This window comes from Erythrolamprus reginae, chromosome 9, assembly GCF_031021105.1.
Source record: "Erythrolamprus reginae isolate rEryReg1 chromosome 9, rEryReg1.hap1, whole genome shotgun sequence".
Classification (NCBI taxonomy): Eukaryota; Metazoa; Chordata; class Lepidosauria; order Squamata; family Dipsadidae; genus Erythrolamprus; species Erythrolamprus reginae.
Genome location: NC_091958.1, coordinates 43,235,784 through 43,255,155, shown reverse-complemented (window position 1 = coordinate 43,255,155; position 19,372 = coordinate 43,235,784). Strand labels below are relative to the sequence as shown.

The 19,372-nt window shown below is 41.6% G+C and overlaps 1 protein-coding gene across 2 annotated transcripts in view; it reads left to right on the top strand.

The window, feature by feature from the left end:
* The first annotated feature begins 505 nt into the window (after nucleotides 1-505).
* CLUAP1 (clusterin associated protein 1) overlaps nucleotides 506-19,372 on the top strand; it is a 63,300-nt gene continuing 44,433 nt past the window's right edge. The window contains exons 1-5 of one of the 2 annotated variants that reach the window (XM_070761000.1): nucleotides 506-657; nucleotides 8,226-8,337; nucleotides 9,237-9,321; nucleotides 13,665-13,844; nucleotides 15,612-15,707. In XM_070761000.1, the coding sequence (XP_070617101.1) occupies nucleotides 636-657; nucleotides 8,226-8,337; nucleotides 9,237-9,321; nucleotides 13,665-13,844; nucleotides 15,612-15,707 (495 nt within the window). In that variant the 5' untranslated portion in view covers nucleotides 506-635. The remainder of the gene's footprint in view (nucleotides 658-8,225; nucleotides 8,338-9,236; nucleotides 9,322-13,664; nucleotides 13,845-15,611; nucleotides 15,708-19,372) is intronic. The other variant, XM_070761001.1, reaches the window with a different exon arrangement.

Below are 19,372 nucleotides of genomic sequence, written 5' to 3'. Positions count from 1 at the left end.
TCTAATTTTATTCTATTCTATTCTTCATTCCAATATTCTATTCTATTCTATATTCTAATTTTTATTCTATTCTACTCTATTCTTCATTCCAATATTCTATTCTAATTTTTATTCTATTCTATTCTTCTTTTCAATATTCTATTTTATTCTGTTCTCTATTCTAACTTTTATTCTATTCTATTCTATTCTTCATTCCAATAGTCTATTCTATTCTATTCTGTATTCTAATTTTTATTCTATTCTATTCTATTGTCAACTAAATGGACTTTAACAAATCATACCTCCAGTGACACGCCCCGGGTCAGAGCCATCCTAATCTCAGGAAGAATGATGTTTCGGATAACTGTCTTCATATTGCAAACTCTTTTGTATGTTACTTTATTTTACCTTTTTGCTACTTTGCTTTCTCCTATTCAACCCCCGGGCAGCGCAGAACCAAGTCCGGGCAGCCCCGTCTTCTTCCTCGCCTCCCATTCGCTTTCCCGCCTGCGGGGCGTTCGACGCCGCGGCTCCGCCTTCCGCTTCGCTTGAGCCCCATCGCTCGCCGTCGCCCCGTTGCCATGGCTACGTAAGCGGCGCGGCCTGCCGTGAAGCCTGGGTGGCGTTTACCCGACGAACCGTTGCAGCAAGCCATTATGTCTTTCCGCGATCTCCGGAGTAAGTCCAACGGGGCCAAGGGTGTGTGGGACGGTCCGATGCAGAAATCCCAAGCGAGCCTCCTCTAAATTATTCCATTATTTAATTAATCACCCGAGCGCGGCGCCGTGATCCCCGCACTTCCATCACCAAAGAGCTCAGGGCAGCACACACACACACACACACCGTTTTGATCCATGTTCCACAACCCTGGCAGGTAGGAGTCCCAGGAAGGCTAGCATAGCTGGCCTGCAAGAATCATCCCGATCGCAGATGGTAGCAAAGAGGCGCGAGCCAAATCCCTGCCCGCTGCTGCCATCGAGAGGCCTCCTGCAGGCATCCACAATAACAAAAGCTGTTTTTCCCTGGAAGCTTAAAGATGATGTGGAGTCCCATCGTCCCCAGCCAGCATGGTGTGTGTATGTGTGTGTGTGTGTGTGAGAGAGAGAGAGAGAGAGAGTTTTATTTTAAAAAACAATTTGTTTTTTCTTTAAAAAAATTATTGAGAATTCTTAAAAAACATACAATATAATAATTACAATACAAAGACTTGACAATAATGGCAAAAAAGAAAAAGAAAGATCTGAACAACCCCCCCCCCGCAAATTTAAAAAGAGAGAAATATTCTATTACTCTCATAACTATCTTATTCTTATCATTCCGTATCATATGCAGTTGTTCATATCGTTTAATATATTATCATTCTTATAGTTAGTACTTAATGACCATATTAAATTGCAATTGGTATTAAAGTTATTAAAGTTACATAATTTATGCTATCTATCGTTCACTCCACATTTACATAATAAACTATCTACAATTTTACACTTTTCCATCTCTCATTAATATCGCCTCTATACTACTTTTATTATTTTATTTATTTCACTTTATTGAGCCATTTGTACTATTAATCCCAAATTTTATAGTAATCCGTTTCTTCTTTTTTCTTTTATCCGCATTGTAAGTCTATTCATTTCTGCCACTTCAAGTATTTTATTTGTTGTCAATAGGTTGATGGGAGCTGTTTCCTTTTTCCAGAATTGTGCATAACAAATTCTTGCCACAGTTGTTATCAAGTATCAGTTGTCTTTGTTTATCTTTTGGTCTAATATACCTAAGAGGAATAATAATAATGAACTTTCTCCCACTATGTCCTGGCCACTGGACATGTCCTTAAAAAAATTGATTATACAGTATATATTTTAAAAAGGACAAACAAACATTAAACATTAAACATTATAGGTATACATATATGTCTCTAGGCTAGGGTTATCTTATGGTAGAGACAGAGGGAGTTTTAACATATGTGAAGGGCATCAGGTTTGGAGGAACCACTTAATTCCTAAATTAAAATAATGCCACCATAATACCAATAACTGTGTTAAACCTGCATGTCCCGATCTCTGCTTTCTATTGCTTTATTGCTTTATCCTGTGTTTAATCGTCACCAACCCCCCAGATGTCACTGGGAGCCTCCAAATTTAATAAAATAGTGATAAATGATATATAAGGTGCCTTTTGCCTCTGGTACACTTTTGGCCTTCCTCTGAGGACCGTTGTGATGAAAAGCTTCTGAGTCAGAAAATTGTCTCTCCTGGATTTTAGTTTATATCTGAAATTGTCTCTATTTGAAGAAGTGAGTCAGTCTGTCTTCCTGTACTAGAGGCCAAAGAAGAGGGGAGTCTCATTTTGGCGTGTGTGTGTGTGTGTGTGTGTGTGTTGGGATGTAATGATCAGATCAATCTGGTGCTACAAGAAGCTAAAATGGTGAACGTTGGATGTATTTCACACAACATGTTTAACCAGATCAAATAAGGAAAAGAGAATAGAGAGACTGGACTGGACTGGACTGGAGTAGAGTAGAGTAGTTCAGTGGTGAGTGGTGGAGCACCCACAACTTCTGGAGGCAAGTTGTACCATTGACTAATTGTTCTAACTGTCTGGAAATTCCTCCTTAAGTTCTAGGTTGCTTCTCTCCTCGATTAGTTTCTATCCATTGCTTCTTGTTCTATCCTCAGGTGCTTTGGAGAATAGCTTGACTCCCTCTACTTTGTGGCAAATGCTTAGATATTGTAACAATGCTATCATATCCTTCTTTTCATCAAACTAGACATGACCAGTTCCAGCAACTGTTCTTCCTAAGTTTCAGCTTTCAGTCGTCTACCAGGATCTTTATTACTTTTCTCTGCACTCTTTCTAGAGTCTCAACATCTTTTTTTACATTGTGTCGATCAAAAAAAAAGACTGTGATTTAATTGAATAAAAAATAAACTATGAAAAATAAAAAGCAATAAATTGCATAAAAATAAACTGCATAAAGAATAAATAAAAATAAATAAAAATAAACTGCATAAAGAATAAAAAGCAGTGATTTGAGGTAAAATTGGGCCTCAATAAAGAACAAAGTCAGAATAGTTTAGTTTTGTACAGGTAGTCCTTGACTTGAGACCACAGTTGCGCCCAACATTTATGTTGTTAAGTAAACCATTGCATTTATTAAGTTAGTAATATGGTTGTTAAATGAATCTGGATTCGCCATTGGCATTGCTTGTCAGAAGGCTGCAAAAATAGATCACATGACCCCAGGATTTAATTAATGACTGGATGATTCGCTCAACAACCATGGCAAAAACAGGTGCAGATCACTAAACAGCCTTCCCTAGTGTTCTGCCGACGTGTTTCAACCGCCTGTAATTACAGGGTAATTAGTCCAGGAAGACACACAGCACACAATAAAAGGAAAACCCAAAAGTTTTTATAAACAGAAAAACAGAAACAGCTCCCTTTTTAAATGTCAAAGGGATTTTCTGGTACACACAAGGCACAGGTTAAATGCAATCCAATTGCTCATCCAATAACTAGGAAATTGAGTACAATTCTAAAGTCCAGAGAGTCCACACACAATCTTGAACAGCACAAAAACCACGATCTTGATGAAACAATGAATCAGATAAACTGCCATGATGCTAAAACTCCAAGCTGCACTTTTATCTGTAGCACTAATTATAGCAGCCCCACCCAACCACAGGTGGCCTCATTTTCTCTTGTAATAATCCTTCAGTTGTTGTCTCCTATGCATCATTCTACGCATACGTGGATGTGTCATTAATTCTTGTTCAGAATCCAGGGATGATACAGATGACTGATCTCCTCCTGGGCTGTCTGCAAAACTCCCCTCTTCCCTGTCACTCATGCTTCCTTGGTCAGAGGAGGCTTCGTCGGCGGATTCCATCGAGAGCAAATCATGCCTGCGGCATGTGGATGTCTCCCCCACATTCACCTGCACATTCCTTGGGGCAGGAGCTGGGCCAGAGCTAACCACAACACCTAGCAATGGAAGTTCCGGTCCCAGTTGCCCTTGCAAGCTGAAGACTACCTGTGTATGGAAGTAGTCATACAGCATACAGTTTCTAAAAGTACCCATGAAAATTTATGACCCACATTGTGACAACGTAAAGACAGGCTGACATAATTCTGCTTTTTATAAATGGGCATATACTGCCCACAGCCCATCGCGTTATCTTATTTTTCATACTTAGGAAACTAATGTTGACACGTATGACTAATTATGAGCCAAGCACCAAACTCTGTTTTCATTACAGAATTCAGCCGCCAGCCTGCGGTTTTCTGCACTTCATTTTCATTTGTTGGCAGGCCGCGCTTCAAAGCGTAGCATGCAGAATGAGTTCTGCTGTGAAGCCTCTGTCACTGCCCTCATCTAGTGTTTTTTGCTCTCCCTGGGGAAAAATTCCTTTACGAGTTCATTGCCTTCCGCTCTGTCTTCCCAGTGTTCACACATTACACTAATCCATAATGTGATGTCTTTCCTTTTTGCTTTACTGCGTGGCTCATTTCCAGCTTTGGTAATTTGCAAACCACCGTTAGTGAATTCACGTTCTGGTTTGTCATTTTATTCAAGAAACCAAGATCTGAAATGATGTGCTAAAACCCAGCCACCGAATCAGGATTTATTTATTTATTTTTTGGATGGACAGGGTGTCCTTTTTTTCCAAAGAAGAAAATGAAGTTGTTCTTGCAATGAGCCACAGTGTCTCAGTGGTTAAGAGTACAGTACTGCAGATCACTTCTGCTGATCACTGGTTGCCAGAGGTTTGGTAGATCCAATCTCGCCAGGCTCAAGGTTGACGTAGCCTTCCATCCTTCTGAGTCAGTAAAATGGGGACCCAGGTTGTTGGGTGCAATAGGCTGGCTCTTTAAATCGCTTTGGGAGGGCTGTAAACCACTGTGAAATGGTATATAAGTATTCCCCTTCCTTCCTTCCTTCCTTCCTTCCTTCCTCCCTTCCTCCCACTTTTGTTTTCTTTCTTTCCTTCCTTCCTTCTTTCTTTTTCTTCCTTCCTTCTTTCCTTCCTTCCTCCCTTCCTCCCACTTTTTATTTTTCTTTCTCTTTCTTTCTTTCTTTTTTTCTTTCCTTCTTTCTTTTTCTTCCTTCCTTTCATCATCTATTTTTATTTCTTTTTCTTAACACTCCCTCTGTTCATTCATTCATTCATTCTTTCTTTCTTTTTCTTTCTTTCTATCATTATCTTTCTTTTTAATATCCCTCCCTCCTTTTCCTTCCTTCCTTCCTTCCTTCCTTCCTTCCTTCCTTCCTTCCTTCCTTCCTTCCTTCCTTCCTTCCTTCCTTCCTTCCTTCCTTCCTGTTAGAGTGTAGCACTGCAGGCTAATTCTGCTGATTGCCAGCAGTTTGATCCAGACCAGCTCAAGGTTGACTTAGCCTTCCACCCTTATGAGGTGAGTTAAATGAGGACCCAGATTATTGGAGGCAATAGGCTGACTCTGTAAACCGCTTAGAGAGGGGTGTAAAGCACTGTGAAGGGGTATATTAGTCAAAGTGCTAGTGCTATTGTTAATGACAGATATTAATCCTACCCCATCAATTTCTCTGATGAATTCCTCTTTGTCTGGTGCAAACCACTACAGCCTGTCTTGAATAGACAAAGTCAATAACTTGACTGTCTACCACTTATATCCCAGAGGTGTGGTGGCTCATGAGATTAGGACACTGGTTTGGGCGTTAGGAAGTCCACGTTTGAGACCCAAGTGCTGCTGCGTTGTAGAATGAACTCCCGACATTCACTCCAGCTCCTTAATAGGGGAGATGGAAGGAGCCCACCCCGCAGGTCTCCCAAGTAATGATGACATCACTGACTAATCCTTTCAACGAAGAAACGGAAAAGCATGGGATCTATAGTACAACTATCTCCCGGAATGCTTGTCTTCGCCTGGGAGATAAGGCTTCATGGATCTTGGGGGAGGTCAAATTTATGTCGCTTGCAACTATGCTGTCAAGATTGGTTTCACTCAGAATTTAAGCAAAGTAAAGTAAAAGTAAAAGTCAGAATCCATTTTGAACTTCAAAATGAACTTCAAAACTTCTAAATCAGAATGCATCGAAAGCAAAGCAAATTCTGAAGGAAAAGGCGTGATAGTTGCCCATATCTAAGTAACCCCAAGTGCCCCCCTTGGAAAAACAATCAATCCCCATTGTCCCTCTTCGTCAGGTGGACGCATCTTCACCGGCACATCAGACTTTTGGAATGCACACCATTAATGTACCCCTTATCACCTCTTCGCCAGAGGTAACGAAACCTACGTGGGCTCCTCCAGCAAACGTCCCCCCCACCCAAAACCCAACACCTACTCCCACCCACCCCATTTCTCATGACAGATCTGTAAGGGGCATGCATAAGTGCACTTATGTGCCTAATGTCCCTGTCCTACTGTCTTATTATCCTTTCTATTATTTATTTAGTTATTGATTGATTGATTGATTGATTGATTGATTGATTGATTGATTGATTGGATTTGTATGCCACCCCTCTCCGCAGACTCGGGGCGGCTAACAACAATGATAAAAAAAACATGTAACAATCCAATTTAATAAAACAACTAAAAACCCTTATTATAAAAACCAAACATACACACAAACACACCATACATAAATTGTAATGGCCATGGGGAAGGAATATACTAACTCCCCTATGCCTGGCGACAAAGGTGGGTCTTGAGTAATTTTCGAAAGACAAGGAGGGTGGGGGCCGTTCTAATCTCTGGGGGGAGTTGATTCCAGAGGGCCGGGGCCGCCACAGAGAAGGCTCTTCCCCTGGGGCCCGCCAAACGACATTGTTTGGTCGACGAGACCCGGAGAAGGCCAACTCTGTGGGACCTTATCGGCCGCTGGGATTCGTGCGGTAGAAGGCGGTTCCGGATGTATTCTGGCCCAATGCCATGAAGGGCTTTAAAGGTCATTACCAACACTTTGAATTGTGACCAGAAACTGATTGGCAGTTCTACTTATGTTATGTTATTTTATGTTATGTTATGTTATGTTAATATGTACTATAATACTATACTTTTTTGACAAATAAATAAATAAAATAAATAAATCGGAAGTGAATGCATCGAAAGCATGACAGCTGAAGCACAGTTGAAGGATGAAACACAGCAAGACTGACACTTGCATTGACTCCAAACTAGGCCTTCGCTTGATCCCTTCTTCCAACCTAGCTGGCAGTTTCCAAGCATTTTTAGAGAAAATATATGAATTTATTTATATGGTTGTAGTCCATCTTTTTGTATGCACATAGTCCTTGACTTACAGCCACTTGTCCAGTGACCGTTCAAAATTATGACGTTGAAAAAAAGTAGCTTAGGGCTGTTTCGCACAACTGTGGCCGTTGCAGCATCCCCATAGTCACGTGATCAAAATTTGGATGCTCGGTGACTGGCTCATGTTTATGATGGCGGCAACGTCTTGTGGGGGTCATGTGATCACCATTTGCAAAGTCCTGATGAGCAAAATCATGGGGGAGCCAGATTTGCTTAACAACGGTGGTACTAGCTGACAAACTGAAGTGATTCGCTTCACAACTCCAGCAAGAAAGGACATAAAATGGTGCATAACTCGCTTAACAATGGCCTTGTTTTGCAGGGGAATTTGGGGCTCAATTGTGGTCGCAAGTCAAGGACTCTCTGTACTCTTCATGAATATCTCTTAGTAGCAGAATTATTATTGTTATTATTTATTAGATTTGTATGCCGCCCCTCTCCGTAGACTCGGGGCGGCTCACAACAATAACAAAGACAATGTAACAAATCTAATAATTTAAAATACACTAAAAACCCATTATTAAAAGCAAGCATACATACAAACATACCATGTATAAACTATATAGACCCGGGGGAGATGTCTCAGTTCCCCCATGCCTGATGGCAGAGATGGGTCTTAAGTGGGTTTTAAGCAGCTTACGAAAGGCAAGAAGGGTGGGGGCAGTTCTGATCTCCGGGGGGAGCTGGTTCCAGAGGGTCGGGGCCATCACAGAGAAGGCTCTTCTCCTGGGTCCCGCCAAACGACATTGTTTAGTCGACGGGACCCGGAGAAGGCCAACTCTGTGGGACCTAATCGGTCGCTGGGATTCGTGAGGCAGAAGGCGGTCCCAGAGATATTCTGGTCCGATGCCATGAATACCGAATGCAGTTTTCCCATTCCAGCATAGAAGAAAATTCAGATGTAATGTACCGTACTTGAATTTATTAAAGGTTTCCTATTTATTTTTTTGTTAAAGATTTTACTGAGATGATGAGGGCTCTGGGCTATCCACGGCTTATCTCAATGGAGAATTTCCGGACTCCAAATTTCATGCTGGTTTCAGAAATACTCATTTGGCTGGTGAAAAGGTTGGTACCTAGCTTTAATTTGAAAATAAATATCAGCAACTGCACTCACAGTTCTGGTGAAGTGCTTGGAGCTTTCTAAAATGGAAGTTGAAGTATTCTGGAAGATTTCCAGTTTGTGGGGCGGGGAGAGATTGAAACTAAAATATATTCATAGCTTTAAAAATGTTGATGCTTGATTGTCAGTTTATACCATCTGTTGTTTCTTTTTGGTAGTTCAAACATATTTTTGAGATTAAGATTTCTTTCCTCGATTTGTTTTGCATTCTTCTAATGAATTTATTTTATTTTGAATTGTTTGGTCATGTACATGTAAGTGGTATACAAAGATATAACAATATTTATTTACATGACACTAGTAAAAGAAAAACATTAGGACATTCTTTACTAATTAAAAAGACTGGTAATATATAAGGGCTTGGGGGGGAAAGTTGTGTATTTTTTAAACAAAACACTTTGGTGATACAGAACCTATGATTCCTGGGTTATTTGCAGTTTCAAACTTTAAGGTTTTGGGACAGGCCAGAGGTCCTGCAAAAATTGCTATTTCAATTGTGGTTTGCAATTACATAAACTAAATTAGATTAAATTGAAATAAACCGGTAAGATTATTTTTTTGTACTGGCCCTGCCTAGTTCTCATCCCATGTTCTTTTTGTGTATGATACCAATCACGCCTTGAGCCCTGGTGGTGCAATGGTTAAAAATTACGGGCTAAATTTGCCTACAGGCTGGAGTTTAATAATGACCAGCTCAAGGTTGACTCAGCCTTCCATCCTTCCAAGGTTGGTAAAATGAGGGCCCTGATTGTTGGGGACAAATAGGCTGACTCTGTAAAGCATTTAGAGAGGGCTGTAAAGCACTTTGAAGCTAAAATGCTTAATTCTGTATTCCCTTTTGCAGATACGAGCCTCAGACTGATATCCCGTCCGATGTTGAAACAGAACAAGACAGGGTTTTTTTCATTAAGGCTGTCGCTCAGTTTATGGTGAGTTTTTCATTTAATGTCTCTGAAGGGCCCTGAAAGATCAAATTCAATACCAGAGTGTTCTCGAGTTAATTTTTGAATAAAAGCACTTTTGATGAGAGAGAGACGGAGGGAGGGACGATGAGAGGAGAGGGAGAGAGGAGAGGAGAGGGAGAGAGGAAAGAGAGGGAGAGAGAGAGATGAGAGAGACAGAAGAGAGGGAGGGAAAGACGAGAGAGAGGAGAGCGGAGAGAGAGAGAGAAAGAAATTAAAATAGACGTGTGGTTTGAAAATTGGATCTGAATTTTCTGGCTGAGGCAGAAGCTGATGATAAATCCTGAGATTAATAATGCTGAAGACTCTTAGTATACGATGAGTTACATGGAAATAAATGCAATGGATGTGTTGAATCCCTAATGACTTGTCTGCCTGGGGTAGAGATTACATTCATCATCTCTCAGACGGTTAGGTTGGTAAATAGTCCTGGGCAGGAACATTTTCTCCTTTTTTTCCTATTGGCCTTTCCCAGGGATGCACATTCCTCATTTAATTTCCAGTTTTAATGTGTGTGTGTGTGTACCGTATTTTTCAGAGTATAAGACACACCGGAATATAAGATGCACCTTATTTTTTGGGAGGAAAATAGGGAAAAGAATCTGCTTACCAGGTATTCATCTGGCTAACGTCCTTAGTCTGGTCAGCTTCAGCACATTATTTTATCCCCTGGTTAAGGGTTAAAAAAAATATTCTGAGAGAGTAACAGTGAAAGAGTTTGTAAGCCGATAAGAGCTGGGAACATCATTAGCTCTGGTTAGGGCTGGAAAGAAACATTTGGAGCAAGTTAGAGTAATGAAAAAAACCCTGCAAAGACTTAGGACTTGGAAAACATTCTTCACAGAGAGTAACAATGAAAGAGCTTGAGTACATTCATAGCACCTGGTTAGGGCTGGAAAGAAATATCTGGAACAAGTAAAGCAATGAAAAAAAAACCCTACAAAGACAGGGTTAGGAATACATTCTTGGCAGAGAGTAACAGTGAAAGAGCTTGCAAGCCACTAAAAGCTGGGAACATCATTAGCGCCTGGTTAGGGCTGGAAAGAAACTTACTCAGAGCAAGTTAGAGTAATGAAAAAAACCCTGCAAAGACTTAGCGTTTGGAAAACATTCTTTGCAGAGAGAAACAATGAAAGAGCCTGCAAGGTAAGAGCTGGGAAGATCATTAGCAGCTAGTTAGGGCTGAAAAAAAAATTACATTCAGAGTATAAAACGCACCCAAATTATCAGCCTCTTTTAGGGAGGAAAAAGGTGTGTCTTATACACTGAAAAATACAGAGTATTTGTGTGTGTGTGTATAAATGAAGAGGCAAAAGCCATCGCGATATCTGGAACATTTAAAATTTATTTAAAAATTACTGAGCTTTCAACAATCCCTATTCTGATATACTCTGATGAAGTCAATAGGGTTTGACAAAAGCTCAGCAATTTTAAAATAAATTTTAAATGTTCCAGAGATTGCGACAGCTATTGCCTTTTCATTTATAACTATACCTGGAACTCGCATTTTTAAGACAATTCTTAAATGCTGTTGTGCATGTTCAACTTTGTACAGAACAAAGTATTCAATATTTCATTCATTCAGATCTAGGATATGTTATTTGAGTGTTCCCTTTATTTTTTTGAGCAGTATATATATATGTAAAATATGTTTGCTGATAATGAAAAAGAAGGATATATTTGCTGATATATCCAATCCATTATATATATAAAATGATTGGAGATACACACACAGATACACACACACACACACACACACACACACAGTGGTACCTCTACTTACAAAGTTAATTCGTTCCATGGCCAGGTTCTTAAGTAGAAAAGTTTGTAAGAAGAAGCAATTTTCCCCATAGGAATCAATGTAAAAGCAAATAATACATGCAATTGGGGAAACCACAGGGAGAGTAGAGGCCCTGTTTCCTCCCAGGAGATTCCTAGAGAGGCCCCATGGAGGTTTCTCCCCGCCTTTCCCGGCCCTGTTTCCTCCCAGCAGATTCCTAGAGAGACCCCACGGAGGCCTCTCCCTGCCTTTTCTGGCCCTGTTTCCTCCCAGGAGATTCCTAGAGAGTCCCCAAGGAGACTCCTCCCTGCCTTTTCCGGTTACAGTTTTGGAAGCTCGGGTTTGTAAGTGGAAAATGGTTCTTGAGAAGAAGCAAAAAAATCTTGAACACCCAGTTCTTATCTAGAAAAGTTCATAAGTAGAGGCGTTCTTAGGTAGAGGTACCACTGTATATAAAATGATCCATATACATGATTGGATTGACCTATGCCTTATAAACCAGGGAGTAAAACCCAAATAAAACGACCACACTTTAATAGATCCGTTGAGGTTGCATTGTGGGTCGGCAATGGGTTTTGAAAGAGCAGGGTCCGTTGAAACAAGTGATCCCGTTATGGCTATTCAGCAAAAGTGCAGCAGCCTTTGGCGGGGGGAGGGGGAAGGAGGCCACTTGGTATGGATAAAACTGATGTGACAATTAACTGAAGAATTGATCAACTGTAAATTTCATCCTGGGCGAACTAAAACAATAAAATTCCCGTGCAGAATTTTTCTTTTGGTTAATTAGGAACTGACTAGTCCAGACGGCGTTTGCTATGCTGGGATAAATCACTGCTCAAGCATTCTTTTTCTTCCCTGTATTACTCTGTTAGTATTTTAGGCTCTCGCTGAAAGTACTTCCATTTTGGGGTTAAAACATATTTGATGTATTGTTAGGATATAGGACTGGAATCAGAGGAGCTGCATTCAGCCACCGAGACATCACCTATGTCTTTGGGTCAGTTATGATTTCATTCAACCTATCTCACAAGTTGGCTCATGCAGCAATAACGTTGTAGAAGAGGTTGCCCTGGATGCTACCTCAAAGTGTCTGGAGAAAAGACAAATAAATGGTAACACATCAAATAAAAATTGGCTCTTGCAAAAATATATATATATTTGAAAGCAGGCTATAGATCCCAGCAATTGTGGCACCTAGTCAGAAGGCATGTAGGAAGACATAGAATAACAGAGTTGGAAGGAACGTCTTTTGGTCCAAACCCTTGCCCATGCAGGAGACCCTATACTAGCTGGGTCAAACTCGATTTTATTAAGTGCTGCATCAGGGTAGCGTTTGGTCACGCATGTCATGTGTGCCTGTCATGGCCCGAATGCTCGTCCAGTGAAAATGGGCTCCCGAGTTCCATTTCCAGTTGCGACGGTCTCCTGCAATTTTCTGCCAGCAAAGACAGAGCTTGAGGGGGCATCACACAGCCCTTCTGAGCTCCATTTACTCTAGCAGAGGCACTGCAGGCTAGTCCTTCGCTGTTTCCAGGGTGGATCCAGGGCCAGATCTAAGCATCCTGCAGGCCAGATCTGACTCCTGGGCCTTGAATTTGACATTTCTGCCCTATACTGTTCTGTTGGGCTCTCTGGTACACTCCTCCCAAAAATTCACAGGTACAAATTTCAGACACACACATGTTTGAAAATTCAAAACAATGTTCTTTATAATGAAAATTCACTTAAACTAAGCCTCTTTTGGTATAGCAAAGAGCACTGGTCTCCAAACAAACTGGTAATTTGTACAAGTCCCTTATCAGTTCTGTGATACTTAGTTTGCAGCTGTGAGGCAATTCACAGTCCTTCCTCTTTCACAAAGTGAAACACACTTTGCCCTGGTTTAGTTTCAAAGCGGGGAAAAATCAGCACACAAAAGGTCAAAGTCAGTAAAGCAGTCACGAAATACAACGATCAGATAATCCTCCACAATGGCCAAACCCACAGGCTGCTATTTATAGCAGCCTCACTAATGACCCCAGCCCCACCCAACCACAGGTGGCCTCATTTTCTTTGATAATAATCTCTCAGTTGTTGTTGCCTATGCATCGCTCTCCGCATGCGTGGCTGTATCATTAACTCTTGTTCTGAATCCAAGGAGGAGAGAGATAATTGATCTCCTTCTGAGCTGTCTACCACACTCTCCTCCTCCCTGTCACTCCTGTCTTCTTGGTCAGAGGAGCCTTCATCAGCAGATTCCACCGGGGGCAAAACAGGCCTGCAGCATGTGGATGTCTCCCCCACATCCACAGTCCTTGGGGCAGGAACTGGGCCAGAGCTAACCACAACATATACCATTCTGTATAAATGATCATCCAGTCTCTCCTTGAAAACCCCCAGTGATGGAGCACCTGCAATGCTCCATTTTAATTTCCTGAGTTGGAAATCATTTGGGAATTCTCTATAAATAGCTGTGAACCGCTTCCTCCTGAGATATAAATGTCTATGGAGAAAGCGAGGGGTGAGCGTTCATTTCCTCTTCTTCCAACAGGCCACCAAAGCTCACATAAAGCTCAACACCAAGAAACTTTACCAAGCTGATGGCTATGCTGTGAAGGAGCTGCTGAAGATCACCACGGTGCTTTACAACGCCATGAAGAGCAAAAGGATGGAAACCACAGCTATGGGTGAAGAAGACGTCGGCAAATTCAAATTTGATCTGGGTTCCAGAGTAAGGAACTTTGAACTTCTTTTATGCGCTGAGTCTTGCCTTTCCTCTTGAGGCTTAAAGCATCATTCAAGTCAGGAGTCTCCAACCTTAGCAACTTTATTTATTTGTTTGTTTGTTTATTTATTGATTGATTGATTGATTGGATTTCTTTGCCGCCCCTCTCCGGAGACTTGGGACGGCTAACAGCAATAAGACATGTGGTCTTAAAGGAGGATAACTATTAAATTTGGAGTTAAAAGTGGGTTCTAAGCAGAGGAATAATCCCAATGACAAAATTAGCCTTTTATTGGCGGAAGTGAATTTAGTGTTACATACCCCGGAAAAAAAATTAGTCTTCAGAGAGGGGCGGCATACAAGTCTAATAAATTAGTATTATCTTTGGAGTCATAAGAAATAAAATAGAATATTAATGGTTACAGAGCAGTCAAAGATGATTTTAGAGTAACAGCCTGCAAATATATAGGTTGGGACACTCAGGAAAGGATTAGAGGGTTGGAGAGGAAGTAGAAAGGTAGGGAGTGGGTGAGCGTCATGAGAGAGAGATAAAGAGAAAGAAAAAATGAAAGAGGAAGAGAGAAGTTTAGGAGTGAAGGGAAAGGAGGAAGGAGGAGGAAAGGGTGGAAGAGGAAAGGGAGTGCAAGAAAGAATGGTTAAAGGGGCAGGCAATGTTTATTACCTATTTTTTTATTCTTAAAAATGAAATGAGTTTATGAACGATGGATAAAATGTACAATTATGAACTCTGTAAGACATATGTAACAGTGGAAGGTATAAACATGTTGAATTTGTGTATGAGAAAGTGGAGAAAATTTTTTAAAAATTGGGGGGGGGGGGGACTTGTGGTCTTCAACTCCCAGAATTCTGGCTGAGGAATTCTGGGAGTTGGAGTCCACAAGTCTTAAAATTGCCAAGGTTGGAGAACCCTGATTTAAGTGATACATAAGTTCCTTTAAAAACTGACTGGATCTTATCTTACACATAATCATTGAAATGCGCATATCGTGCATCCCCATCCATCTAAACGCAAGTTCACACAACCTTTAAAAAGACACAGCTAAAAAAAGATTAGCTGTCACTGATGTAGGGCAAACAGCATCTATGGCAGTGGTTCTCAAGCTTTCTAATGCTGCGACTCCTTAATACAGTCCCTCATATTGTGGTGACCCCCAGCTATAAGTCTAGCGCCAATTCTCCCAACAGAGCTTGAAGTTGATAGGCAGGAAGGCCAGAGGGTCACCCTCAATGTAAATGCCTGATTGGTCGGATTGTAAAAATATATTCCAAGGCGCCAGAATAGAAGCTTTAGTTCTTAACACCATGGAAAATTTGTCTTTTCACAGGGGACCCCTGTGAATCCGTCGTTTGACTCCCAAAGGGGTCCCGAGCCCCAGGTTGAGAACCACCGATCTATGGTGACCTTTGGTAAGAAGTTGATGTGGTCCTTCTCCCATCCCCTCAATCCAGACCAGGAGCACATTCCAGCTTGGAATTTTGTGCAGCTCTTTTTCCTTCAAAATCGAAAGGTTCAGCGAAAATAACATAATGCCCAGCTTATTGCTCACCAACTCATGAACAAATAAATTATTCAGATCCATTGTAGCCTGTGCACAAATGATTACAGTTATTAATCTGCTTGGAGAACAGGCACCTCCAAACAGGCTACCACCTCCGTATACGGCTTTAGTTAGAAGCATTCCCTCTCCACTCCTCCCTACTAACTCTGTTTGGAAAGGTAAACTCTGGGTTTTTTTCCAAATGTCTGTTTAGATCAGCGATTTGAAGACAGCCAGGCAGCTTGCTTCAGAAATCACTTCGAAAGGAGCGTCTCTGTATGACTTGTTGGGCAAAGAAGTGATGCTGAGGGTGAGTCTACAAGAAAACATTTGAATTGTCCCTTACTTGCGCCCCAAAACAGTTTTCTATTTTTAGCATTTCTAGGCCCGCGATGCCCAAAACACGGTTACTTTTCAGTAACAAATCTGTGAATGTCAATTCTCCTTACCGTTTATTTATTTATTTATTTATTTATTTATTTATTTATTGGATTTGTATGCCGCCCCTCTCCGTGGACTCGGGGCGGCTAACAACAGTGACAAAAAACAGAATGTAAAAATCCAATACTACAACAGCTAAAAACCCTTGTTATAAAACCAATCATACATGCAAACATACCATGCATAAATTGTAGAAGCCTAGGGGAAAAGATTATCTTAATTCCCCCATGCCTAACGGCAGAGGTGGGTTTTGAGGAGCTTTTGAGGAACACTTTTCAAAGGTAGCCCCATTTAGAGAGCGTTACAGTAGTCTAGCCTCGAGGTGATGAGGGCATGAGTGACTGTGCGCAGTGACTCCTGGTCCAAATAGGGCCGCAACTGGTGCACCAGGCGAATCTGGGCAAACGCCCCCCTCGCCACAGCTGAAAGATGTTTCTCTAATGTGAGCTGTGGATCGAGGAGGACGCCCAAGTTGCGGACCCTCTCTGAGGGGGTCAATAACTCCCCCCCCCCCCCCAGGGTAATGGATGAGGGATACTGTTATCCCAAACGTCCTTTTTCCATTTTGGAATTTCTTGGCGTTTTCCTTTGAAAACGTTTCGCTTCTCATCCAAGAAGCTTCTTCAATTCTTCAGAAAGACTAAGGCTGAAATAATAACAGAGTTCCAATATTTAATCATTTCACCGTGACCAGAAGGCAGTACAAGAAGCAAAGGATGGAAAGTAATCCAGGAGAGAAACAACCTAGAACTAAAGAGAAATTTCCTGATGATGAAAACATGTAACCGGTGGAATGGCTTACCTTTAGAAATTGTGGGTACTTCAACACTGGGGGATTTCAATAAGAGATTGGACAACCATCTCTCTGAAATGGGATAGAGTTCCCTGCTTGAGCTGCGGGTTGGACTAGAAGATCTCCAAGGTCCCTTCCAACTCTGTTATTCTGTTAAAAGAAAAACAACCAAGAAAATCCAGCTGCTTTTTGGAAAAAGCACCTTTGGGACAACCATGACCTAGATCTATCTATCTATCTATCTATCTATCTATCTATCTATCTATCTATCTATCTATCTATCTATCTATCTATCTATCTATCTATCTATCTATCTATTGGATTTGTATGCCCCCCCTCTCCGGAGACTCGGGGCGGCTAACAGCAATAGTAAAACAGTGTACAGTAATAATCCAATACTAAAAATGATTAAAAACCCATTAATATAAAAAACCAAATATACATACAGACATACCATGCATAAAATTGTAAAGGCCTAGGGGGAAAGAGCATCTCAGTTCCCCCATGCCTGGCGGCAGAGGTGGGTTTTAAGTAGCTTACGAAAGGCAAGGAGGGTAGGGGCAATTCTAATCTCTGGGGGGAGTTGGTTCCAGAGGGCCAGGGCCGCCACAGAGAAGGCTCTTCCCCTGGATCCCGCCAAGCGGCATTGTTTAGTTGACGGGACCCGGAGAAGGCCCACTCTGTGGGACCTAACTGGTCGCTGGGATTCGTGCAGCAGAAGGCGGTCTCTGAGATAATCTGGTCCGGTGCCATGAAGGGCTTTACAGGTCATAACCAACACTTTGAATTGTGACCGGAAACTGATCGGCAACCAATGCAGACTGCGGAGTGTTGGTGTAACATGGGCATATTTGGGAAAGCCCATGATTGCTCTTGCAGCTGCATTCTGCACGATCTGAAGTTTCCGAACACTTTTCAAAGGTAGCCCCATGTAGAAGGATGATTGAGATTCTCCATAGACTCTCCTTACTGTTCTATGGCCGTCCAGCATTCTAGCTCTGTCCACTTTCAAGCAACATGGCATCCTCTCAGTCATGTGCTGAAAGAGTAGAGAGGTAATGGCTGGGGGAGTCTGGGAGTTGTAGTCAATGCATCTTAAAACCTGCCGAGAAACACTGCTCTGATTATTGAGAAGATCTCTTTCTGCCTCAAGAAGACCAGATCTTCCTTCTGCCTCTTTAGGGTCAACCCAGTAGTGGGCTGTTGCATGGATGGTCCGGTACGCAGTCCTGCTTGGAAAAATAGAGATGCGCATGCATGCGCGTGCCCACGTGAGATTCAGCTTCTGCGCATGCTCAGGAAGTGAACAGTCACATGAGGATGCTCGGTGCACGAGATTTTGCCGATTTTTGGCGTTTTTTTACTTCCGCGCAGGCACTGAAGCAAAGAAATCGCCAAAATCGGTGAAATCTTGCACACACAAGCATCCTCAAGCAAGATTTTGCTTTTTTGCCCATGCACAGTGTTCTGGTTTCTGGTAGAAGTTTAGTAATTACAAATAACTCTCATTAAATGTATCATTTATTTCTCTGCTCTCCTGTACTTCAACACATTCCAGACATCACTCGGTCCGTTATCTCTCTCTTAGCCGCATTTCTCACATTCCTTTTCCTGCTTCACTAGACAAGATTTATTTCCTAACTACATAGCTTTAAAAAGACAGCAGCACTGACTAACTACAATACAAAATACTTTGGCTTACTTTAGCGTGGGGAAAACACATCTATATTTCTTTTCAGCAACGTTGCAACTCCACCCTTCTTCTCCACTAGCCCCCTGACGTGCCAATTACCTCACTACAATATTTAACCCATTCCTCTCCTTAATATCTTCTTCCAGACCTTTGCTCTTTACGTTTCTGAATCCTTCTGAATTTAGGGTTAACCCAGCGAGCGTCTGATTCTCCCTCGCTAGATCCTGAACTCATAGCCCCATCCTGTGGCTGGCCTCCCACCTGTTCTACTACTTGTAACCCCGGGCTCCCCACTACTTCATAAATACTAAATACATAAATACTTAAAATGATGGAGACTCTACTCAAAAAGAGGATAAATCAGCACCTAAAAAACAATAACTTATTGGACCCAAATCAGCATGGCTTTACTGAAGGCAAATCATGTCAGACTAATCTCATTGATTTCTTTGACTATGTCACAAAGGTGTTGGATCAAGGTGGTGTCGTGGATATTGCCTATCTGGACTTCAGCAAAGCCTTTGATACGGTTCCACATAAAGAGCTGATAGATAAATTAGTGAAGATTGGACTTAATCCCTGGATAGTTCAGTGGATTTCAAGCTGGCTGAAGCATAGACATCAGAGAGTTATTGTTAATGGCGAGTATTCTGAGCAGAGACAGATTACAAGCGGTGTGCCACAAGGGTCTGTTCTGGGTCCTATTCTTTTTAATATGTTTGTGAGTGACATAGGGGAAGGTTTGGTAGGGAAGGTTTGCCTATTTGCCGATGACTCTAAAGTGTGCAATAGGGTTGATATTCCTGGAGGGGTCTGTAATATGGTAAATGATTTAGCTTTACTAGATAAATGGTCAAAGCAATGGAAACTGCAGTTTAATGTTTCCAAATGTAAAATAATGCTCTTGGGGAAAAGGAATCCTCAATCTGAGTATTGCATTGGCAGTTCTGTGTTAGCAAAAACTTCAGAAGAGAAGGATTTAGGGGTAGCGATTTCTGACAGTCTCAAAATGGGTGAGCAGTGTGGTCGGGCAGTAGGAAAAGCAAGT